At 33.3% G+C, this 27054-nt stretch overlaps 1 protein-coding gene across 5 annotated transcripts in view; it reads left to right on the top strand.

The window, feature by feature from the left end:
• ANAPC10 (anaphase promoting complex subunit 10) overlaps positions 1 to 27054 on the top strand; it is a 93947-nt gene that overhangs the window by 9056 nt on the left and 57837 nt on the right. For 3 of the 5 annotated variants that reach the window (XM_012552191.2, XM_003773167.4, XM_012552192.2), the window contains exons 2-4: positions 4007 to 4132; positions 11325 to 11415; positions 22598 to 22718. In XM_012552191.2, the coding sequence (XP_012407645.1) occupies positions 4018 to 4132; positions 11325 to 11415; positions 22598 to 22718 (327 nt within the window). In that variant the 5' untranslated portion in view covers positions 4007 to 4017. Of the gene's footprint in view, positions 1 to 3583; positions 3603 to 4006; positions 4133 to 11324; positions 11416 to 22597; positions 22719 to 27054 lie in introns of those variants that run through there. The other 2 variants (XM_031942790.1, XM_023505959.2) reach the window with 2 other exon arrangements.

Genomic DNA, 27054 nt, shown 5'->3' with positions numbered 1-27054 from the left:
AAAAATATTACGGCTTGCTGAAGGATCAGATGATAGTTAGCTTTTTTTTATTATTATTATTATTTTTTTTTTTTAGCAATAAAAGTATTTTCTAATTAAGGTATGTACATTTTTTGAGGGACATAATATCATTATATCCTTGATAGAATATAGTGTAAAATAACTTTTAATGCAATGAAATCTGAAAAAAATCATGTCACTCAATGTATTGCCATATTCATTTTGTTTATAGATGTCTGAGGTAAGCCTGTAATCTGTTTCTGTTTTTTACCCCCCTGGTTGTTTTAGGAATGCTTGCCCTTTTATTAAATATCTGTTTTGTTTATTGAGCTCGGCCTTACAAGGTATATCATTTCGTTTTGTAATTTGAATTTAGGAGCTTTTGCTTTTTGTAATACTTTGTCGTTAATGCTAAGCAGAATAGTCTTGTATTCTTCAAATTTGCTTTGTTTGAAAGTTTCTCCTGGTCCCTTGCAAAATTTGTTGTTTGTCATTGGCATTGTTAAATTTAATTATATTGTATCTATCTTGGAATTTTCAGCATATTTTCCTTCCCTTTTCTGGAAGTGATCTGTGTATTCTTTTTAATTAACACTTTATTTTTAACATGTTTTTTACCCAATTGTCCTTTGTTTCTGTGTCTTTTTATTCTCAATCATTTATTCTCTCTTTTTTGTTTCTTTGGAGAGTTTTATTACTGTATATTTAAGTTTTCCTTTCCTACCAGTTGTTTTTGCTATGCAAGTCATAATTTGTGCTTTCATATTTCTCAATTTTCTTTGGAACCATTCAGGAACAAACATCCTGTTGTGATTTCATACCATTTTGAGAATCCACAGATGTTGATTCATGTTATTTTGTCTTGTAGTAATCTGAGATTTTCAGACAGATTTAGGTGTCCTGGTAGCCATATTCCTTTCTGTTGTTAGCATCTTCCCAGTTGATTTGTCTGTTTGTCTTCATGATTTTAAACTGTATTTTTTTCTTTCTGAAATCACTTTTATTTCTAATTCTTTTCCTCTCTCATGGCACATCATTCAAGGACCATACCTAGAACTGTCCCTGCCTCCTTCCATGATGAGCATTTATATTTCACCACTTTTCACTTGTCTTTCCTATGCATCTATGCCTTCCCATGAACTGTATCTCTGTGTTTTTGTGTATTCAAAGTTAAGTTCTATTGCTAGTTGCCACAGAATGGTGGGGTGAGGAGAAAGGTGGATACTGTTAGTAGAGACTGCTACTGCAGCAAAAGAATTTGAGAGCACTGGCAATAGTTTTTGTTGTATAGCCCTGATAGATGTGAAAGGAATTAGGGATTAGCATTCTCTGCTGTTATTTACTTTATTTATTATTTACCTACTTAAGGTTCTTGGTATTTTAACTAGAGGACATATCTGCAATGATTGTATATCTTAGATAAAATTCTTAATTTGGAGAGTTTTGAGAGTTCTTTTTTTAATTTTTTCCCATATCATTAGAGTAGTACTAAGATTGTTGATCATTCTCATTCTGGTTACGTGACTGGACAACTTTATTTTCTAAGCCACACATTTCATGATATCATAGTTTAGCATTTACTTAGGAATGTTTATTTGTTCTTTTTCTTTCATTATTGTCTTATTACTTTATAGTCTCTAAAAGATGCATTATTTTTATCTGCTTTTATTTTTTATGATCTCTATTCCCCAGAACATGATTGGTTTTTATAAGAGTACCATTAGATGCTTTAATATTTTATTCACTATCTTAATATATTCTCAAGTTATTTTCAAAACATGCATAGACATAATTCCCAAGTTTTTTTTTTTTTAACTCTTGAAGTAAGATGTTAATTATAATTGAAAAATAGAGGCTTAATATAAAGTAGTTTTGCTAAGTTTTTAAAGCTAGAATGGACAGTTATCAAATTCAGTCCTTTTATTTTGTAGGTAAACAAATAGGGTGAGGAAAAAATCAGAAATTTTAGAAGATTTTAGCTAGGCGATACATAAAAGGTTATCTAGTCAAACTCCTTAATTACAAAGAAAAATAGACTGATATTAGGGAAGATGAAATGATTTGAGTGAAACTATACACCTACTTAGTGACTAGAGCCAGGACTTTATAATCCATTTCCTTTTTTTTTTTTATTTTTATTTTTTTTATTTAATAGCCTTTTATTTACAAGATATATGCATGGGTAACTTTACAGCATTAACAACTGCCAAACCTCTTGTTCCAATTTTTCACCTCTTAGCCCCCACCCCCTCCCCCAGATGGCAGGATGACCAGTAGATGTTAAGTACATTAAAATATAAATTAGATACACAATAAGTATACATGACCAAAACGTTATTTTGCTGTACAAAAAGAATCAGATTCTGAAATATTGTACAATTAGCTTGTGAAGGAAATCAAAAATGCAGGTGGGCATAAATATAGGGATTGGGAATTCAATGTAATGGTTTTTAGTCATCTCCCAGAGTTCTTTCTCTGGGCATAGCTGGTTCAGTTCATTACTGCTCCATTGGAAATGATTTGGTTGATCTCGTTGCTGAGGATGGCCTGGTCCATCAGAACTGGTCATCATATAGTATTGTTGTTGAAGTATATAATGATCTCCTGGTCCTGCTCATTTCACTCAGCATCAGTTCGTGTAAGTCTCTCCAGGCCTTTCTGAAATCATCCTGTTGGTCATTTCTTACAGAACAGTAATATTCCATAATTTTCATATACCACAATTTATTCAGCCATTCTCCAACTGATGGACATCCATTCAGTTTCCAGTTTCTAGCCACTACAAAAAGGGCTGCCACAAACATTCGTGCACATACAGGTCCCTTTCCCTTCTTTATAATCTCTTTGGGATATAATCCCAGTAGTAACACTGCTGGATCAAAGGGTATGCACAGTTTGATAACTTTTTGAGCATAGTTCCAAACTACTCTCCAAAATGGTTGGATTCGTTCACAACTCCACCAACAATGTATCAATGTCCCAGTTTTCCTGTATCCCCTCCAACAATCATCATTATTTTTTCCTGTCATCTTAGCCAATCTGACAGGTATGTAGTGGTATCTTAGAGTTGTCTTAATTTGCATTTCTCTGATTAATAATGACTTGGAGCATCTTTTCATATGACTTAGAAATAGTTTCAATTTCTTCATCTGAGAATTGTCTGTTCATATCCTTTGACCATTTTTCAATTGGAGAATGGCTTGATTTTTTATAAATTAGAGTTAATTCTCTATATATTTTGGAAATGAGGCCTTTATCAGAACCTTTGACTGTAAAAATATTTTCCCAGTTTATTGCTTCCCTTCTAATCTTGTCTGCATTAATTTTGTTTGTACAAAAACTTTTCAGTTTGGTATAATCGAAATTTTCTATTTTGTGATCAGTAATGATCTCTAGTTCTTCTTTGGTCCTAAAGTCCTTCCCCTTCCACAGGTCTGAGAGGTAAACTATCCTATGTTCCTCTAATTTATTGATAATTTCATTCTTTATGCCTAGGTCATGAACCCATTTTGACCTTATCTTGGTGTACGGTGTTAAGTGAGGATCAGTGCCTAGTTTCTGCCATATTAGTTTCCAATTTTCCCAGCAATTTTTATCAAACAGTAAGTTCTTATCCCAAAAGCTGGGGTCTTTGTGTTTGTCAAAGACTAGGTTGCTATATTTGTTGACTGTTTTATCCCTTGAACCTAATCTATTCCACTGATCAACTAACCTATTCCTTAGCCAATACCAAATAGTTTTGGTAACTGCTGCTCTATAATATAATTTTAGATCTGGTACAGCTAAGCCACCTTCATTTGTATAATCCATTTCCTGATCTATCTTCCTTTTCCACTAGGATGTAAGTATATTTCCAGTAATGAGGAATTTTTTTTCTGGTTTTCTCTAAACTAACAGCAAAATGATTTAATTAAAGGTACTAGCTTTTTCTTTTTATTAAACCTGAAAAGGATTTTAAATCTCTTTGTAATCTGTCCTTTTTTTTTTTTTTTTTTTTTTTTTAAAGTATAGTGAACAATGACCACACCAAACAAGACACCACCTGGTGCTGACCCTAAACAGTTGGAAAGGACTGGGACAGTACGTGAAATCGGTTCACAGGCTGTTTGGTCCCTCTCATCTTGTAAGCCAGGTAAAAAATAATACTTTGTTTTGTAATAGTTATGCTTATTTTTCTTTCTATACTGAATTAAAAATTTGTTATGTCATCAGTGAGAATGACATTCATTATATATGTAGCTTAAGTGTACTCTTTAGGATATTACAATAGTGGAAAGTCTTCATTGTTACTTTGGGAGAATTTATGGAAATCCTCGATTAGCAATTGCATAGACTATGAAAGCATATTATATATTTGAACCATATTATAGATTTATATGTGTGACATCAGATATTCCTATAAAATTTACATTGTCTTTATTCTATTTTAAGAAAGTGAGCAAGTCCATGTTCTCATTCATGTTATTCTTGTTCCCACTTCAGCTGTTGTAATTGTTATTATTATATGTATAAAATTGTTATTATAAATATATAATTGTTATTATTGGGGAATTAGAAGTATCCATAGACTTACTATTTATAGAGATACTGAAAAAGACAACAGCTTTGTCATTAAAAACTTTGTACCAGAGAAAAATAGACTAGATTCACTATTGCCAAATAGATATAGAGGAATAGGATATTTGCCTTTGCCAAATACCTAGCTTCATATAATGTTGAACTGTGATAGAGGAAGGATGATGCTCCAATTTTGTATGTTAGTTAAAAAAAATGAGTAGAATGAGTTATATCATTATCATCACCCTTAGTTACTAAGAATTTGGGGGAGCCAAATTTACAATTTCGTTGGTATCAAGAAGAACCAATGAAGAAACTCCTTTTACCAAAATAGATCAAGATCTCTTCTTCAACTTAAAAGTCTTAGTTTTCCTGTCTCAGGACAGGCATCTAGAGCTTAAGTAATTTCCCTTTGGTCAAACATGCACCTTGAGCCTGGGCACACCTAACACTCAGATTGTTCTTTAGCCAGTGTGCTGTGCTCTCTCTCATATTAGGAATAATAAACATTACATTAATACATATCATACATTGTTCAGCCATTTCTCAAAATGAACAATCTCTTGGTCTTTAGTTATTTGCCACTACAAAAAAAAGGGACTTTTCTAAATATTTATAAATACTTTTCCTCTTTCTTTGTTTTTTGGGGGGAATGGACTCATTCTGTAACTTAAGACGTTGCTTCAGAGGGTATGCACAGTTGAGTAATTTTTTGAGCATGTTTCCATGTTATTTTCCAATAAAAAGTAAAAGCACAAATTTTAAAAATTACTTTTTTCAAATGATAAAAGAATCTATTTTCTCTCCCTTTCAACTCCTCTACTCCCATTGGGAATAAAAGGAAAACAAAACCCTTGTGACAAATCAAAGAAAACTGATTTCCACACTGAGTAAAGCCAAAAAGTATATATCTCTTTCTGCATGCAATTTAGCACCTAAAAGATCTTAACATGTTTCATCTTCAGTCTTCTGCAACTGTAGCTGGCCAATGAATTTATTAGAACTTTTTAAGTCTTTCAAAATTGTTTTTCCGTATGCTATTGTTAATTCATTGTATAAACTGTAATATTGATTTGCAGTTGTAAATACAAAAAATCTTATAGGAAAGCATGTTAGAAAATCATGAGCAGCTATCATTTCATAAAATTGAGAAACATGGGAAGATAAAACCAATTTATTTAAATTTATTTAAATTTATTTAAGTTGGTAGGAGATCCAGTTAAATAAAGTCACTCTGAAGGTAGTATGGAAAAAGTGGGAAATAGTTATGAACAGAAAGAACAAGATTTGTAAAGATATTTAAAACAAACTTTTTTCTCTATGAAAAAAAGGCAGGGTATTCACCACAATTGAACTATATCATTATAATCCCAAATGTGCTTTATAGAATTAGTAGAAATTGTGATAAGGAAAATAAAGTCAGGAAAAGCAGGTAGGTAAAAAAAAGTATACACAAAGGAACTCTTTAGTGGAGGCAAAAATTTTGAGGGGAGTGAATCCACTGAAAAATGAATGTTAAAGATTGTTTCTACATGTAATTGGAAAAGGATAAAATAATAAGTAATAAAAAGAATAAATGAGAAAGGAACCTAAAATTGGTAGGTCTCAAAACTATATTACAAAGCAGTGACTTTAAAACAATTTGTTACTATTTTAACAAATCTAGGGGTCAATGAATGGAACAGATTAGGTAAACAACAAGCATTGTTTGTATGTAGTATAGTGTTTGATAAACCAAGACTAGGTAAGGGGTAAGAATGTACTATTGACAAAATCTTTTGAGAAAGTTAGTGAACAATCTGGCAGGAATTATAAAGTCCAACATCTCACATCATATAACAAGATAAGTCTAAATAGATAAATAATCTAACATCATAAACAAAATAGGGAGAAAGGAAGAAATTACCTTTCAGATTCATGGATAGCTGAACAGCTCATGAAGAAACTGGGAATGAAGAGGATCATATAAGATAAAATTGACACCTTCAATTATAATTTTTAAAAAGTTTACACAAACAAAACCAATGTGGCTACAATTAGAAGAGAAACTAGTAATTGGGGGTTAACAGGGGGAGATGGGGAAGAGAGGGAGTGCGGATGGAGAAAAGGCCAGCACAGAATCCCGTAGCAAGTTTTTCTGATAAGGGCCATATCATCAAGCATATAAGAAAACAATGTAAGTTTCTAAGAATAAGAATTATTTCTCAGTTAATAAATGGCCAAAGGGTTTGAACAAGGAGTTTTCAAAGGAATAAATATCAACTATGATTTGAAAAATTACTTGAAATGGAAGTTACTAATCAGAAAAATGCTAATGAAAACAATTCTAAGGTTCTATCACATGCTAATCAGATAGGCAAAGTTGGAAAAAAAAGGGAAAATGACAAATGTTAAAGGAGATATAGGGAAAACAGGCACATTCATGTACTGCTAGGACCAAGAATTGGTCCAACAATTCTGATTAAACAATTTGGAATTATAAGTAAAAAAATAAGTGCCTAAAGTGCACTTTAGATTAGAGATCAGAGAAAGAGGAAAAGAACACATATGTACAAAAATACTTATAACAGCTCTTTTTTCTAGAGGCAAAGAACTGGAAAATAAGGGACAGGAAAGAGAAGCAGAAGCAGGATAACATTGTATACAGTAATAGCAATATTGATCAACTGTATTTGACTTAGCTCTTCTCAGAAATAAAATGATCCAAGATCATTCCAAAGAATTCATGATAATACTATCCCACTTTCACTGAAGGAAGTGATAGATTCTCAATGCAGATGGAAGCATACTATTTTTTACTTTTTAAATTTTTTTCATAATTGGGTTTTTTTGGGGTCTGTCATAGTTGGGTCTGTGTTTTCTTTTACAATATGGCTAATATGGAAATGTTTTGCATGAATGCACATATATAACATATCAAAGTGTTTACTCTTTTAAGGAGGGGTGGGAGTTAATGAGGGTTAGAGAAAGAACTTGGAATTCAAAATTTTTAAAAATGAATGTTAAAAAATGTTTTTACATGTAATTGAGGGAAAATAAATTATTAGTCAAAAAGATTTTTAGACAACTTTTTTTTTTTCATTTATTCGACTTAGGATTTTTGAGTATTCTTTGTAAACAAACCAAGTCACAATTTGCAAGCACAATGACATCCCTACTTTCCTCTTTCCAAAATACTAAATATATTAGTTTCCTTGCAGAAGGGAGGAAGGAAAAAAGGTCATCAAATAAGGAATAGTTGAATTAATTATGGTCTAAATGCAGTGAAATGCTATGGAACTCTAAGAAATAAAGGAATAGTTTCAGAAAAATTGGGGAACATTTGTATGAACTTATGCAAAGCTTATTGTTGTAAGGAGAATATCCTTACTGACGAGTTCACGAATTCAGTTGACTTTTTGAGTAATTTGAAATCCCTGGATCATATTATATGCTTAATAGGTATTTATTAAATTGAATGTTATCATCTTTTCCATTGTTCACTAGAAAACTTATGGCTTTGGCTAGAATAATCTTCCCAAAATTTATATTTTCTCCCATTTTAAAATTCATTTTTTATTGACTATTTATATGGCTTGATGGACTTAATATTGGTGAATACATATTTATGTTTTTAGATTTTGTTGATATCATATTCTAAAGTCATAATTATGTGTTAAGTACAGTTAAAAATCAACTCTGTCTGAAAGCAGAGGGCCTAGGTTCAGATTATACTTCTTATAATTACTTCTGCAGTCATCTTGAAAAATTACTTTGTGGGCTTTAATTTCCACATCTTTAAAATAAGATTCGACTAGATTATCTCTTTGAGATCCCTTCCAGTTCTGGAGCTCTGAATTTGTAGCCAGCTTTAAATTTATGAAACAGAGGTTACATTTCTTTGCAGTTTTTTTCATTAATTCCCTTGAAATTCTTGATCATGTTCTTTCAAATGAATTTTGTTATTATTTTTTCTAGTCCTGTAAAGTAATTTCTTGGCATTTTGATTGGTATGGTACTGCATTAGTAGATTAATTTTGGTAGAATACCCATGAGTACTTGATAATCTTTCAGTTGTTTAGATCTCACTTTTTTTGCATGAGAAGTGCTTTGTAATTGTGTTCATATAATTTCTGGCTTTGTCTTGGCAGGTAGACTCCCAAATATTTTATATTAGTTATTTTAAATGGGATTTCTATTTTTCCTTTTTGCTGCTGGACTTTTTGGTAACATATAGAAATGCCAGTGATTTTTGAGGGTTTATTTTGTATCCTTGAACTTTGTTAAAGTTGTTTATTATCTCTACTAGTTTTTTAGTTGATTCTCTAAATATACACATCATATCATCTGCAGTGATAATTTTTTTTTCTTCTTTTCCTATTCCAGTTTCTTCCATTTATTTTTCTTTTCTTATTGCTAAAGCTAACATTATTGAATAATAGTGGTGATAATGGGCAAACTTGTTTTCCTCTTGATCTTATTGAATTTTCTAGCTTTATCCCCATTTCATATATTATCTGTTAATGCTTTTAGATAGATGCTACTTAGCATTTTAAGTAAAACACTATTTGTCCCCATGCTCTTTAGTGTTTTAATGGGAGTGGGTGTTGTATTTTGTCAAATGATTTTTTCTGCATCTATTGAGATGGTCATATAATTTTTTGTTTGGTTATTGATATGGTCAATATACTATTAATTTTACTGATATTGAATCAGCCCTGTGTTCCTGGTATAAATAAATCCTACTTGATCATAGTGTATTATCCTGGTGTGATAAGATGCTGTAATCTCTTTGATTTTTCTTTTCACCTTGCCTTTTCTTCCAGTACAATTCCTCTCCTATCCCAATTTCTTTTTTATATTATCACATTAAAGTCAACATATACCTATATCCTCTAAGTATACTCCAGACAAAGATACAGATCTCAAGAGTTACACGTATAATCTTCCCATATAGGGATGTAAACATTTTAATCTTTAAAGAAGTTTGTTGTTTTTTTCTTTTCTTCCATTTACTTTTTTTAATGCTTCTCTTAAGTCTTGGTTTTGGAGATCAGTTTTTCTGTTCAGCTCTGGTCTTTTCATAAAAAATGATTGAAAATCTCCTATTTCATTGAATGTCCATCTTTTCCCCTGAAAGAAAATGCTTAGTTTTTCTGGGTAGCTGATTCTTTCTTTCTTTCTTTTTCTTTTTTTTAATTAAAGCTGTTTATTTTCAAAACATATGCATGGATAATTTTTCAACATTGATTCTTGCAAAACCTTGTGTTCCAATTTTCCTGTCCTTCCCCCTACTTCTTCCCCTAGATAGCAAGTAATCCAATATATGTTAAACATGGTAAAAATATATATGTTAAATACAATATATGCATACATATTTATACAATTTTCTTGTGCAGCAAGATAATTATTTTTTCTAGCATAAAACAGGTGAGAGTATGTATTCAGTGAAATTGTTTGCTTCAGTGATGGAAGAGATCCAGGGCAGAGTCCAAGTTGTTGGGGATTTGTTGTGCCTAGTGAGGTCCTGTAGATGATCCTGTTTGATGGATGTATATTACATTGGAAAATTGTGTTGCCACCTGGAAGAGATCTAGTACCACTCAAAAGATTTGGCTTGATCATCTCCACAGGAAAAAAGAAATGAATGAAGATTGTTCAGATTATGACACACTTTTGAATGGTTATTTGGAACAAATCATACAAATCTACAATGAGTTGGGCCTCAAGTTAAAAAGGAAAGTGAACTTATTTACCTTTGGGGAATTGTGTAGTTTCTTCACTGATTCCAAGTTTCCCAAAAACAAAGGGCCATCTTTTTAAGGGTAACCTATTAGTGTTATGTTGGGGCAATGAGATATGGAATATATCAGTCTCTGAAAAATTGAAGATGTATATTGCATAGAAGGTAATTAAGAGATATGGTCGATGTGATCAGGCTGCAATATGTAACCAATGAAGAACTTCAGAGAATAATAGTAAAAGATGTCATTAGGAAAATGTATGGCAGAAAAAAAAAGTTGGGCTTGATCATGGAGCATGGGATGACAAGATGATAGTGTTTAAATAAAGTCAGCAGAAATGGAAGAAAGCCTCCTAATTATTTGGACTGCCTATTTTTGGGAAGACAGACAATATTTGCACAAAATAGGGATGCGTGGATGAATTACATTCTATATCCTTGAAGAGAATATCCAAGTTGATAAGATCATTGATCCATTTGAATGATATAAATAATTATTTTTTTAAACAGAATTTCTTGTATATTGAGTAAAATTGTTTTTCTTTGATTAAGTATCTCAGCGGAGCTTGTCATTATTATTGATCTCAATTATTGTTGCATAATATTATGATTTTGAGAGGGAAGGTATCGTAAGTGCCTAATGCTCTCATTTTATAGTTGAGAAACTGATATTTAGAGGTTAAATATGCTTTCCAACATCAGTCCACTGATGGCATGGCTGTCCCTAGGACCTAGACTTCCTAATTGACAGTCCACTATTTCATTGTCAGGTCTGCCTCAGAGTTTGGACTGAATGTTTTAGTAAATCTAGAAGGGATGGGTTTTTCTTTGGTGGTATTGATAATATGATTTTGAGGGACTTATTTTCTAAATTCCTTATAGATTCATTTGAGTGCTGGGAGATATTGGAGGGAGTTTTAGTTATGTGAGGGTTGTCTTTAGTCTACATTTTAATGTATTGGCATCCAATTGACTCATATTTATGATTTTTTTCCTGGAAATTTATATTTTGAGATTATAGACCTATTGTTGTCTTCTTTATTAGGATTTGGAGTGGATCAGTTACGAGATGATAATCTGGAAACTTATTGGCAATCAGATGGTTCACAACCTCATTTGGTGAACATCCAATTTAGGTAATATTTTGTTTTTCAATTTTTATGGGATATTTCAGGGGAGAATATTATGATTTTAGTCCCAGTAGTGTACATTTGAAAAAAAATTTAAACTTATACATAGAACATTGCTCTTTTTAAGATTTTGAGGTTAGTTCTGATCACCTAGGTGTAAATATCTTGAGGGCATGAATACAATGGTTTATTAAATATCTTAAACAGTCAATGCTCAGTAATTGTTGGTTGGTTAATTTCTGGAAGTTAATAAATCTCAAAAAGTGTGTTTTGCTCAGGGCAGAATAATTAGTTTATTAGCAGATCTATAAGAATTATGGCACATTCTTTAGCTGTTAAGAAATCTTGGATTTGAAGAGGAGTCTTTTATTTGCGATTTTTAACAGTTTTAACTATTGATGTCTTCATGTGATTGACTACAGTTCTAAGCACAGACAAGCAACCAATTTACTATGTTGCTCAGTTTATATATATTTTAAAAGATTCCATTATTATGATTTTAGAGTAGTAAATGTATATTTCAAATCTCCAAAATTAAGTCTGTGGTTTAAGTTGCTATACATTTCATATTATGAGTGCATTTATTTTGTTCCTTTTAAAAAGTGATGACTTTTGTCTTTATATTAGTAATTTTGGGGGCATAAAGAGGAACTTTCCCCTCTTCTATATGTAATATTTTGTAATAAAGATTGTTCACAGTTGGACAAACAGTAAGTCTCCATCAATGATATATTTGTGTGCTTATTTCCCAGTTTCACCCCTGATATTTAAGTGTAATTATATGTAAAAAGAGGAGAAAAGTTTTTCTTTTGGATTTTTTTTTCTTTTAAATTTAACCAGAACCAAATAAGATAAGCAATTCCATATACAAAGTAGAATAGACAAAGACAATTGTATGTATGCCCATTACTGTATTTTATGAACAGCTTACATTTTTTACATAAAATAAATTCACAAATAAATGTTATTTCCCAGACTGTTCTACATTGTACATTTGTGTGTCCTACCGATTTTTTTTTTATGCATTTAAAAAAATACTTTAGCAACTCTTTTCCTATCTTGTTGTGGTATCATTTTGCCCTCACCACCAACACAAATAATAAAAGCAAAACCTTTGTATTGAATAAGCATAATCAAGCAAAATAGTCCCACCCACTTAGTACAGTTGAAAAAGTGTGTTCCATATTGTATGTTGACTTCTTCACCTCTCTGTCAGGATGTGCTTGCTATCTTAGTGTGCTGAAGAAATACTTTTTGCCTTTCTTTTTCCTGAGTTTGTGTCTTTGACAAGGGTAAGGTCCAAACCAGGTTTTTTATTGTCTCTGTCATTGAAAAACTTAAATAAAATAATTTATATTATTTTGGTAATTGTTCTTGGTAATTATGATAAATATTTTCACCATATTGCTGTTTCTAAATCCCTTTCTGAGAATGAGGAAAAACATATTTCTCTCTTTACTCCTGAGATTTAACCCTCTTTTAAAGTTTCATAGCAAGAAAATGATTTCATGCTTAAAAAAAGAAAAGTTGATTTTGATTTTTTTTTTCCTTGTGGCTTCTATTCTGAAAGGTTAGGAAGAAAATTGGTCCCAGAATTACTCTCTTAATATGTTGTATAAACTGTAACATTTTTATTTGCGTGTGTGTGTGCGCATGTGCGTGCATGCATGTGCACACACACACACACACACACAGTGGTTTGAGCATCAGAATGATATAGGTGATGTAGACACCAGATGATGATAGAAACCAAAAGTTGGGGTTTAGTCATATGAAGCATTCACAATGACCACTCTCTTTGGCAAAAGGTAGATTTATTTGGAGAAGAGATTACAGACACAATAAAGAGATACAATAAATACCAGGAATGGCATATATAAAATAGAGTGGGAGAGCATATGGAGAACAGGTTCCCTAATGGAGCTCAGTAGAAAGGGAGTGCCCCATGAGATTGAGCCATGCCCTTAGCTGACAGGCCAAATCCTGAAAGGGACAAAGCACCCTAAAAGAATTAGCTAGCTATAAGGAAGAGAAGTGGGGCTGGGAAGCATAGTGGAGTTAGAGGAGATACTACGTGGCATGGGAGAGGGGGAGGGGAAAGACATTATAAGGCAGAGAGCCATGGCAGATTGACCCAAAGGAAAGCAGCAGCCATGAGATGGCCCATAAGTAGATTATATGTGAAAACTAAGTAACCTCTCCAGAGGGTAGTTCCAAGATCCTGGAGCTTGATCTCTATCAGAGCCTTCTCCCTGCCTGCCTCAAGATTAATTTTTATCAGTTCCTCTGCTAACCACACCTAATATTGAAAACTCATCTCTTAAACACACACACACACACACACACACACACACTGTATTTGAGGTGTATGTGTGTATGTATAATTATTTTGAATATATGTAATTATATATATGTATGTGTATATAATCTAGCTTATATGTATTTATATAAACTAGATTATGAAGCAGTCAGTAAGTTACATGTATTCAGCTATTGTTGAGGAATGAGGTGTTCCACATAAGAGAATCTTCCAGTTAACTGCAGCTTATTCCTTTAAGGACCAAAATAAATTTTAAAAATTTCTCTTGCTTTAAAGAATGTGACACAATCATGATTTAATATTGATGGTTGTAATGGGCCAGAATTCTGGAGAAAGGTGTTAAGTCAGTAGAATTGATAAGGCAGTGGTTAAATAGTTTAGCATGGTGATTAATAGTTCTGTAAGTTCAGTTAATGGACTTAGTACTTAATATAGTTCTACAAAATTAACCTATTCTACAAGATTAACATCTACAATGATGTAATTATAATAGAGTATATAAGCTGGGACAAACTTAGCCAGAAACATTCATTCCAATCTCCCACCTTTGTGGTGGCTGGAGGCTGGAGGAGATATTCATTCCAACTTCCACCACTGTGGAGGACTGGAACAGACTCAGGGAAGACTGGAGGCTGGAGCACAAGCTTTCGGACCCAGGGAGACTTCAAGACAGAGACTGTCGTGGTGGTCCTGCCTCCCCCACAGAAACCAAGACACATTCCAGAGGACCTCCCGAAAACTAGTTTGAGCCTCAGGCAAGGAGACAAGACTGTGAAGGAGACAATAAAGAATTCCCCATTTTTTGTTTTTTGCTGTTATTTTCCCCCCACAGCATGGTCTGCACACTGAAGAATACAAGCAGCACTATCACCTTTGGATGGTTGTAACAGATGATCGTGGCATACTTTCAAATGGAGAAGAGGACTGTAGTCAGACCAGGAATTTAAATCTCTCATCAGGCTCCTGGATCAGCCCTTTTTTGTATTTGCCCATTTAATTACTCTAACTAAAAAAGTCTTACTGGGGCTCTTCTTCTTTAACTCTGGAAGGATCCTTTTTCACGAACAGCTCTGGTTCTTCTTAGAATTCTTATTCCCCACATTGGGGCATCATATATTGTTAAGGGACAGGTCAATTCTCCAGAGCCTCCACAGCTGTGGATTATAATGTCTGAAGGAGTTACAAGGCAGCCTTTGCTGACACTGGTGTTGCAGACTGGGAACGAGATAAATTGGAGGCAGAGGGAAGAGGAGAGAGGTCAGACAATGCAAAGGCCTCTCCGCCAGAGAGGTCAGGGAACAGCAATGGTCTCTCATTTTCCTTGTGTCATCCTCCTCTCACAAGAGGAGATCCATCCAGCAGCCACTGTCAGGTGGCTCCGTATATTCCAACAGATGGTGAAAGATATTTTATGCTTCTATAGAAAGATAGTAGATTGTTATTTGTAGAACTTGATCAAACAAGGCAGTGTATTCATTTATTTTTTACTTAATTGTATTTCTTTGTTATGAGACAAGGCTGTATTTGGGATTTGGGAGCTGTCATTGGTGAATGATAGCAATACTTTTAAAGGCATAATCAAATATTATAGCCTATGATAGGCCTAATGAGGTGTTTTGATAGGTCCATCTCTTTTCACTGTAAATGGCCACAGATTACTGTGCTTTTTGAGTTTTACCTATTTTTTTATGTTTCTTCTAAAACAGTTTTTATTGGTATTTTTTGTTTTAATCTTTCATATCGCCATTTTTAACAAAGAATAAAAAGGAAGGAAAATAAAATTTTGCAAAAGTGACCAAGTTTGATATTGTCTACAATTCCATAGTTTTTCTTTATCTCCTTTACTGTCAGATTTATTTCTCACTTATTACTGATGTCAACATATCTGTTCTTAGGTCCTTTTCCAATAAAACCTCCAACTAGAATTTGCTGTATATAATCCATTGTGGATTGGGAAACCAGCTAGCTAAGCATTTCAATGATGTTTAAAATGAGAGTAAATAAAGATTTGAGGACCTTTGTCAAGAGAAATATATATGAACCTTGATGTCATCTATTATAACCACTTTGAGAATTCTTTCGCTTTCTCTCACCCTCTCCTACTTTGATTAATTGAATCAATTAATTTGAATCAAATTGAATCAAAATTTTTTGAAGAATCTAGAGAGCAGTCCTGGGAAATAAGAGATATCATAATAAAGAAAAGAGCACAGTAGCAGGTGTCAGGAAAGTATGTTTTTAGATATTGGAGTTCAGATATCAACTGTGTGACTCTGACCTCCCGAGTCAAATTTTCGTCATCTGAACTTGGGCATAGTAGGTCTGACCTCACAAGAATTAAAAAAATTATGTGTATCAAATATGTAAAAGTGGTTTGCAAGTTCAAAGCCACATGTAAAATATTGGCTATTATTTTTAAATTATTGTTAATAGCTATTGCTGGTCAATTACAGTCAAATCAAACCACAAATATTTATTGTCAACCTTCACGATCATGATGTATATTTTGAAGAATATAGAAGCATATCAATCACATGGCCCCTGTCCTTACAAAGTTTACTCATAGGGAAAAAAAGATTCAGATACATGAAGTGTGATATAGTCTCTAATCTAGCTAAATTAGGTAGCACATAGAATAAAATGCTGTTAAGTGATAATAAGATAGGAATCATTGTGGGCAAGACAATGAGTCAGAAAAATGCCATGGAAAATGGAACTGAAAGGAAGAATAGTTTGTTCAGTTCTCATTTATCTATGAAAGTAGGAGATTAAGATAACCAGAATGACTAATATTACTGGATTCTTAATTTCTTGATTATGTTCTGTATAATTAAGTTTGCTAAATAAATGATCAGATGCCTGAGGTATTAGTGTATTTATACTATTTTTCACAGTCTCTGAATTATTCAGTTAGATTTGTGATCTCATCAATATGGTTTTTCTCTCCAAAGACATAGACTGCAATCCAGACATGATTGCCCTTCTTACATAACCACTTTTCATTCATTCTCAGCATACTAGAGATCTTTCTTATTTTCTCTTGATATCATAAAGATACCAATTGAACAATGGGCCATCAATCAGTTACCTTTTGCTCTCAATATGTGGCTCGTTGAAAAAAACAAAAACAAAAATGTCACACCATTCTGAGAGATCCTTTACACTGTTGCTTTTGTGTATTTATATATTTATAATATAGATAGAGCACTGAACTTAGAGTCAGAAAGACTGAATTTGAATGTGGACTCAGTTGCTTTCTGACTGTGACCTTGGGGAAGTCACTTAAAATATGCCTCAATGTCTTCATCTGTAAGATGGGGGTGAATATAGTATTTTGCTCTTGGGATTTGAGTATTGTGAGGATCAAATGAGAAAATACAGGCAAATTGTTTTGTAAACCTTAAAATGCTTATATAAATGCCTGGCTCCATTCAATGTGTACTTCATTGATTCTTTGGTGCTCCTCAGTTTTGATTCTTTTGCTACTGTGGTGTTCTATGATTAATAGTTATAAGTATCATCACAATAATATTAATGTTATAAAGTTGTACCATTGGTTTAGAGAAAAGATTGGGGTCAGTGAAAGACTTGTATTTCCCCAAAACAAGATAGCATACTCTCTTCTTGTTTGACTTCTAAGCATTATCTTTTTGCAGTGTCTTGTCACAGAGAGATAAATGCACATACATATGCATGCACACTCCTGTGTGTCTTGATAGTATATTTGTCACTCATTTAGTATTTCTTTGCAGATAGTTAAGTCAAATTTTTTAAGTCATTATGACTCATTTAAGAGGCTCTAAAAAAATTCTGGGCCTGATAGTATGTTATCTGCAAAGACAAACATGTGGAAATTATTTTCTATAGGAAATTTCCCTTTAATTGGGACTCATACTAAATCTCTATGATAGTGGCAAACAATTTTGATCAGCATATGTCTTTTTGTTTTTGTGTTTCACTTTGTATTAGTGTTAAACACTAATATTTAAACAAGATTATCTCATATCTTTCAGGGAGTCATATTATTGTGATATCTTTCACAGCTTGTTGGAGAAAGACTTTTTTTTTCTTTTTCTTTTTCTTTCTTTCTTTTTTTTTTTTTTTTGCTCCATCTCTGCAAATACAGACTCTCTTAGATGTCTTTTCTTTTTTGGGGGGCTGGGGGGGGTGGGAGAAAGTAACAAAAAGCTCCAAGATTTTTTTCATATCTTTGAAATTTTTTCCCCTTCAAAAATATTGAGAATAAATGCTTCATTGATTTCAAGATTATATCATCTTCAGGATGGACTCCCTCTGTAAAAACTTGGTCTAGTTCAACTGCCTTTTTTTTTGTTGTTGTTGTTGTTGTTTGCTCTCTAGTGTTTCCATTTCCTCAAAAAATTTATCTAAAAATGAAGGTAGAGCCCCAAGGGGGTGGGAGAAGGGGTTGTTCATTGCTCTTGAAAAGAATTTGTTATAAAAATCTCTTAAGGCATTTTCCATCTTTGATCTGTTCTGTTTCTTTCTTCCAGTTTCATCCTTAAAAGTCTTGGATAACTGTTTTGTTGGGTCTCTTGCCAAAGTTCTTTATGTTATTTTTTTCTTCCCACAGCTGTTTGTATTATTAGACATTTCAGTTTATACTTTTCCATTCACCTTCTCCCTATGATTTGGTAAATGAAGTTATAGTTTTAAAATGGGCCTGCCGTGGACTAGTACATCTTTCTACTTGGCAAGTAGATAGGCCCTTTTAGATGATGGCATTGTTTAGACTCTTTGGTATTTTTATGGCAGTTGATTTCCATCAGCTGTACTTGTATATGAAATTGTTTGATGTCAGCATCTTTTAACATGCTCATTTCTCCACTTTTTCGTTTCAAAATTTGTTTAAATTGATTAGGTAGAAGTTATTTTAATTTTATTCCATGTCTTCATCATTCTCCTAGTTTTACATTAATTTCATCTTTGCTCAAATAGGTAATTTGTATACAGAAATGAAATTCTTAGTAATTATTATTAATTACTAATTAGTGATATTAGTATCACTATTATTAGTAATTAGTTGGCAACTATTAGTAATTACTTTATTATTAGTAATATGTTGGTAAAGTCTCAGTTTGATTTTTATGATGCTAATAATAATAAATATGATAAATTAGCAAGCATTTTTAAGTTTACAATATATTGCCAGGGAGATAGCTAGGTAGCTCAGTGGAGAGAGCACTGAGTCTGGAGCCTGAAGTAGGGAGATCCCGAGTTCAGATTCAGTTGCAGATGCTCACTAGCCAAGTGATCCTGGACAAGGCCCTTAACTTCTGTTTTCCTTAATCCACTGGAGAAGAAAATGGTAATGAACAGTGTGGCCTATGGGTCGCAGAGAGTAGACATGATTGAAAAACATAAGAAATACTTTCCCAGGCGTTATGCTAAGCTGTAGGGACAAAAAGAGAAAGCAAAATCAATTTTGCCTTCAAGGGATTTATATTGTAATATGGGAAGCAACATATAAAAATTAACACAGAGAACAAATCCATGCTGTACTTTCACAGGGGAAGAGCTTTTATTAAGGGGAATAGGATTGGATTAGTGAGTGATAATAGAGATGCAGTTAGAGCATATGTATTTTTTTTTTTAATAATTATAACTTTTTATTGCCAGAACCCATGCCAGGGTAATTTTTTACAACATTATCTCTTGTACTCACTTCTGTTCTGATTTTTCCCCTCCCTCCCTCTTCCCCCTCCCCCAGATGGCAAGCAGTCATATACATGTTAAATATGTCACAGTATATCCTAAATACAATATATGTGTGCAGAACTGAACAGTTTTCTTGTTGCACAAGAAGAATTGGATTCAGAAGGTAAAAATAACCTGGGAAGAAAAACAAAATTGCAGTTTACATTCATTTCCCAGTGGTCTTTCTTTGGGTGTAGCTGCTTTTGTCCATCATTGATCAATTGAAACTGAGTTAGACCTTCTCTTTGTCAAAGAAATCCACTTCCATCAGAATACATCCCCATACAGTATCGTTGTTGAGGTATATAATGATCTCCTGGTTCTGCTCATTTCACTTAGCATCAGTTCATGTAAGTCTCTCCAAGCCTCTCTGTATTCATCCTGCTGGTCATTTCTTACAGAACAATAATATTCCATAACATTCATATACCACAATTTACCCAACCATTCTCCAATTGATGGGCATCCATTCATTTTCCAGTGTCCAGCCACTACAAACAGGGCTGCCAGAAACATTTTGGTACATACAGGTCCCTTTCCCTTCTTTAGTTTCTCTTTGGGGTATAAGCCCAGTAGTAGCACTGTTGGATCAAAGGGTAGAGCATATGTATTTTTAAGGTGGAAGGAAATTTGTTAATTATGGAACAAGCATTTATTAGAAGGTTCAAGAAAACCTGGAGTGGGACATTGGGTGGGGGGGGAATAGGTTTAAGGGGAATGGCAATGAAGAAATGAATAAAATGAGCTTTGAGGAGGGAGAGGGTTTTTTGGACAACAGGAGATTTATTACCATAGAGATGGGGAAATGAAGGTGTGGCAATATAACTATTGAGAAATGAGTCCAAGAATAGTAACAATGAGTTCTTTTCATGAAGGCAGGTGATTAGAAGGTGCAGGATCTACTCTTTAGGTGTTGGGTATAGATTTTAAGGTCTAAGAAATAATGGAAGTGACTGACACAGGAGATAATGTGTTTCTGACCTGTCATGTCTTGTGTATAATTAAAAACTTTTTTTCAATCAGCCTAAATCTACTTTGTTCTCCTCCCCTAATAGAGAATGAAAGAAAAACAAAACCCCTTTTTAAATGTGATATCAAGCAAAACAAATTTCCACATTGGCCATGTCTAAAAAAAAATGTGCATCATGCCGTACAGAGTCCTTTACCTCTAGCATATCATTAGTTTTGTGAACTCATTGGTGTTGGTTATACTGATCAGAATTTCTTATTCTTTCAAAGTAGGCTTGCCTTTACCGTATTTTTTTAATTGCATAAATTGTTCTAGTTCTGTTCATTTCATTTTGGATCAATTCATATAATTCTTGCTGAGTTTCTCTGAAACCATTCCCTTCATCATTTCTTAGTGCACAGTAGTATTCCATCTCATTTATATGCCATAGCTTATTTAGCCATTCCCCCATTGATGGGCATCATTTTAGATTCCCCTCTGCTATCTTAAAAATTGCTATAAATATTTTTATCTATAATTAGAGGGTTTTTTTTGTTTGTTTTTTGGCTTAAGACTAATCTCCCACTTAATCTGTCCTTCCATTAATTCCTTCTTCCTTTTTCCCTTTTCTCTATTTCCTTGTTGAGTGAAAAGTATTTTTGTACCCAGCTCTGTTTATTATTCTTTCCTTCTTTGCCACCTTCAGATGAGAGAAGACTTAGGTGTCTGTTACTTCCTCTCTGTCTTCTACTTATTTGTATAAATGTCTGTTCTGATTATATGAAAACAATTTTCCATACTTTTCCCTCCTTGATTCTCTTTCCTGTTCTCTGAAGATCATCAAGACATAGTGGAACCTTGCTTGATGTCCTGGGAATAATTTGGAGAGCTCAGGAGGTGATTTGGGTCTGGCCCTGTGCCCTTGGGAGGTTAGGCAACCTAAGGAGGTAGCCAGAGAAGGTTTGTGCTACTCCATTCACCACTTCCAGCATTTTCTGATTTTGTTCTTGAAGGAGCTATCACGGATCTATTCTGGACTTCTCATTCCTTACTCCTGATCTATATTTTCTAATACTTTTTTTTTTTGCATCTTAATGCCTACCTGAGCATTGGAAGTCAATGAGTTTCAAAGTACATGTTGATTTAATTTGAAGGGTCTTAAGTCATTTATATAATTTCTCTACTACTTTTACTCTTCAACAAATATTGACATTTAAACTGAATTTTCATGATCATTTTTTTGCAAATGTTTATTGTTAGCACTGCAATATGAAATGACCAAAGTTCATCAAAATGCTGTTTTTGCACATATATGTTTTTCTTGTATTTAAATCACATCATCCTTGAGTTCAAAATACTCTCCCTGAGTTCATAAATTCCATTGACTTCTATTATCGCCTATATATAGATCACTAGATCATTCTCCAATCTCTTTATCCAGCCATAACATTTTTTCTGACTTTCAATGTCTTATTTCTAACTGCCTACTAAGACATCTCAAGCTGGATGTTTTGTAAGTATTTAAAAATTCATGTCTTTCCTTGGACATCGCTATCACTCTGGTACAGGCCCATGTCACCTCACTTTGGCATGTCTTGATGGCTGATCCCCCGCAAGTCTCTCTCTGTTCTACATCATTTTCTACTCTGTTGTTCAAGTGATTTTTCTAAATTGAGCACAAGACTGACCATTCAGTAAGCTGCGCTGCAGTGGTTCCCTAATACTTCCAAGGTCAAATAGAAAATCTTTTCTTTGGCTTTTAAAGCCTTTCATAATCTTACCTTTTTCCTATTTTTTCAGTCATACAAATTGTATCTCTTCCATTGGCTGTCCCCCATATCAGAAATCTGTTCTTCCTTCCTCATTTCCACCTTTTGGCTTTCCTGGCTTCCTTCAAGTTCCAGTTTAAAGTCTCATTTTTTACAAGAAGGTTTTCCTTAGCCCCCATGATCTTTATGTCTTTTTTCTGGGATTATCCTCAATTTATCCAGTGCATATCTTTATACCTAGTTGTATATATATTATATACCTAGTTGTATATATATTATTCTCCATTCTACTGTTCTTGAGAACTTGAGTGTTTTTTTGCATTTCTTTGTATCCCTAGTACTTAGCTAGTGCCTGACATATGGTAAATGTATCAGTGCTTTTTGATTCTTTACCAAAGACATTTGTTTCTTATACTGTTTTTTACTTATTCATAGAAGAAAAACAACAGTGAAGACATTATGTATTTATGCAGACTACAAATCAGATGAAAGCTATACTCCAAGCAAGATCTCCGTCAGAGTAGGAAATAATTTTCACAACCTTCAAGAAATCAGAGTAAGTCAATTATAGCTTTTCAAATATACCATCTTTTTGTTCTTTGTTCTGTAGATTATTATAATAGCTTTTTGATAGAAACAAGTTATTATAATGTGAAAGGAAAATTTTACACATTTTTAAAGATACAATTTCTGCATAATTCTCTTTGGGAATTACTTTTAGAAATATTTCATTTTCCTTTTTTTTCTTGAATTTTATTTGATGATTTATAAGGATTTTTTTCAGAAAGACCATATTTTGAAATTGTAAAATCAAGAAGCCCATCATTGGCATAATTGCTAATATAAATAATTAACTTTTATTAAGGACTTTACAAATAACATTTCATTTTATTTTTACATTAACACTGGAAAGTTGTTGGTAGGTACTGCTTATTACCTCCATTTTACAGCTGAGGAAATGGAGATAAAAGTTAAATGATTTGCCTCAGCTCTCACAGCTAATATGTTTCTGGGACCAGATTTGAGTTCAAGTTTTCCCGATTCCAGTTCCATTGTTCAGCCACATTGCCACCTCACTGCATTGTCTAGAAGGGAATTTGTTTTGCTTGACCAAACAGAATTTCACAGTACTCATTAAGAAACTTACTTCTCACATCCACATAGAATGTCTGTTGTCTCAGAACAGAGATTGAGGCTTATGGGTTTTGTTTTAGTTTGTTTTGTTTTTGGACATGGCTAAAGGACATAAAGTTTCTTTTTCTCTTTGATGTATTTTCCATATCAAATTGTATATGTGTTTAACCATTCTTGATTCATTTCAAATAAGAGAGGTGTATCAGTACACTTTTCACATACCTCAATCATTAGAAATCACAAATTACATTCCCTTCCTTCTTCTGTATTCATTAATTTATGTCTCTTTTTCCCATCCTTTCTCTTTGTTGTCTTATAACAGCATCAGTTCATCTCCAAAAATCGTTTTTAATTCTCTAAATACCCTTTGAAGACATTAAAGTTGGGATGTTTTCTTCTTCCTATTACAATTAACTTTACAACTACATATAACTCCTTAACACTGCTCAAATTTGAAGTAAACTTTTCTAGTACATTAAACACTGATATTTTTTCCTGTTTTAGGATTATATTAAATTTTTCCAGATAAGTTATTCTGTAACATTTGGGCAGTTTTACTTAAGATTTCTTGAAATCTGCTATCTAAGATGTTCTTGTCGTGGTTGTTAGAGTCAAGTAATTCTTAAATTATTATGTCTCCTTGACCTGTTTCTTAGGTTAGTTGTTCTCTATGTCATGTATTTTATATTTTTTTCAATCTTTTGTTTTGATTTAATTTCTTGTTCTCTATTTATAGAATCTTCAATGTTTTGTTTTTTCTCATTTTCAGAGTGTGTTGAATAACATTTGCCATTTTATGTTTTATGTTCTTTCACTTCTTTCTTTCAGAGCTTTCATTTCACTTTTTAAAATCTCTAGCTTTTTCTTCTAGGTATTCATGGAGTCATCATAGAATTTTAATTTTTTTTTCTTTTGAGACCCTGCTTGTTATATTTGCTTCTAGGTTGTGTTTTGGGGTATTTCTGAAAATGATTCCTTATCATCATTGTTATTTTCTTTGGTTTATTTATCTCTCTTTGCTTTGTTTTTAAATTAGTGTTTCACGTCAGGGCCAAGTTGTGCTCCTTACTGTGCTTTAAGGTGCAGTGAATACTCTTGCTTGGTCTCTTACCGGATCACCTACATTTCTACTCTGACCTTTTGCTCCCATTGTTAAGTGAACTTGAATTTCTGAGGTTCAGGTTGCTTGAAACTTTAGGGCCTTCTGTACTAACTCCAGACAGAAGGGTAAAGAACTCAGAACTCTATGGCTTCCTGACCCTCTTTGTGACTTCCAGTGCCCCTGGCATGGCTTCCTGATCAACCTAGGATTTTCTGGCAGAGCTGTCCCCAGATTAGAGTCCTGCAGGTTCTATATGTTTTTGATGGGGCTGGGAGGGCACTTGGCGTGACTACTGGGGCTTTGTGGACCTCCCACTTTCCTCTTGTCCTTGGAATTCGAGATGGCTTTTTGTGAAATTCTAGAATGTGAAAAGCTACTTGTTGAAGTTTCCTGTTAGATTTACTGATTTTTTTTTTAATACGATGGGATTTTAGATTTTTGCTGCAGTAATTGGAAGAGAACTGAGGTGCCTGTTTGTTTAGAAACCTATATTAGCTGAAAGGCTTTAATGTGATTTTAACATTGTCATTAACATTAACATTAACAATGTCATTTTTATTTGGATCTCATGCACTTGTAGGCCTTTTTTCAACTTGTTGTTCAGATCCCTGTTGCATTTATTATTTAGTGGTCATTTATGAAATGGTGAAAATAAATCAATTTTGATTCATTTGGGAGAGATAAGCATGGAATGTTTGAAATGTCCACTAGATGTCATTGTTGTCCTTAATTGCTAGGCTTGGGTCTTATTTCTAATAATCACTTTCAATGGCAATGTTCTTATTTCACACTGGTTTCTTGTATTTTTACACACACACCCACACACCACTGTGTGTATATGTATGTATACATACATATGTGTGTATATACATGTAAATTCAGTGTGTATATTTATGTCTATGTCTGTCTATACATATATTCATACATGTATAAATATAGATTTATAGATACCTAGATTGCCTTTGTAATTTGGAAAAAAATTTTAAGTGAGAAAAGACATTTTAGATTCTTTGAAAAGTATTACTAATTTTTGATAATAACTCAGTGTTCCCAAATAGTTCAAAACTATATTTTTAATATAGTAGTTGGAGTCAGCTTTGCTTTTATGCATGTTTAATGGTAAAAATAGGGTATAAAAAATTCAAAAAGCTGTAGAAGAAAATTATTCTTTTTGGTAATCTGTTTAATTTTGACTTAAGTATGGCAATACACATCAATGCATGTACACACACAGACACACACACACACACACACACACACACACACACACACACAACCATATGAAGAACTCCACCTTTTTCTGTAGAAGCAATAACACTACATGTATCACACAGTCATAGAATTTTATACCCTGCAGTTGGATGAGCACATGCAGCTTGTTTGACACTAATAAAGCAAAATCTTTGGCTGCTGCTCTAGAATGTTATCACTGAATACTGTGGAGCTCAGAACCTTGTAGAGAATTAGACTGATATTTAAATAGCGTCTATTTGATGAATTTATTTCACCACTTTCCTTCTTTTATAAGTAGGGAAGGAGAAGAAACAGCACTGTTTTCTTTTTTTTAAAAAAAGCCAAAATACTAGGCTTATTTTCAAATTCTTCCACTGAAAGTTCTACATTATTTTGCTTTATTGCTGGTTGTTCTGACTCAGAGGCTAAGACAGGTCACTAAATTAGTGTGGACGGTTACAAGATCTTTTGAGTAAAGTTATGTATAATCATTCCATTGGTTGTATTGGTTACATAATCATTTCCATTGGAAAATCCAATGAAATTTTTAAAAATTTGTTTCTTTTCTCCCATAAATGCCTTTCAGTGTACAAAATTTAGTGTGTATTACAGGTTGTTTTGACTTATTTTCTTATGTTAGTCAGATCAAGAATCAGTCATATAGTAAGCACCTACTATGTGTTTGCACTATGCTAAGCAAGCACTGGGGATACAAATAAAGACAAAAAAAATAGTTCTTTTTCTTAAGGAATTCCCAGTGTAATGGGGAATACAACAGGCAAATGATATACAAATAAGCCATCTAAAGATGAATTGGAGATCAGCAATAGAGGGAAAGCATTAGCATTAAGGGAGGCTTATTGAGGCTTCTTGTAGAAAATAGGGTTTTTAACTGGGACTTGAAAGAAGCCAGGAGTTAGAGATGAGAGGGAGAGAATTCTAAGCTTGGCAGAAAGCCAGGGAAATAGGAGTGGAGACAGGAGGTGGCCTGTCCTGTGTGAGGAGGAGCAATGAGGCTTGTGTCAGTAAGAAGATTAGAACAGTGTGTGTGAGGGGGTGTTCAGGTTAATTTGGACTGTTAAAGCCAAAGGGAAGATTTTCTATTTGATTTTGGAGGTATTAAGGAGCCACTAGAGTTTATTGAATAGGAGAGAATGGTAGTGACATGGTCAGCCAGTGATTGAAGTAGTTCAGGAGTGGGATGATGAAGGGCCAGGTGATAGTGGAAGCAGTATTAGAGGAGAAAAGATGGTGTGCATAAGTTTTGGGAAGGTCTTTGCAACAAATTGAATATGGGGAACTGGGAGAGAGGATATCAGCCAGAAAGTTTTAAGCATTCTAAAAAAGGGAAGCTTGGTGAAAAATTTATTGCTTTCCTCTTTACCCTCAAATCAGAGAGGAAAGGCAGCTGAGACTGCCAAGG

Source organism: Sarcophilus harrisii, chromosome 6 (assembly GCF_902635505.1).
Source record: "Sarcophilus harrisii chromosome 6, mSarHar1.11, whole genome shotgun sequence".
NCBI lineage: Eukaryota > Metazoa > Chordata > Mammalia > Dasyuromorphia > Dasyuridae > Sarcophilus > Sarcophilus harrisii.
This window is presented reverse-complemented; position numbering and strand designations above follow the sequence as displayed.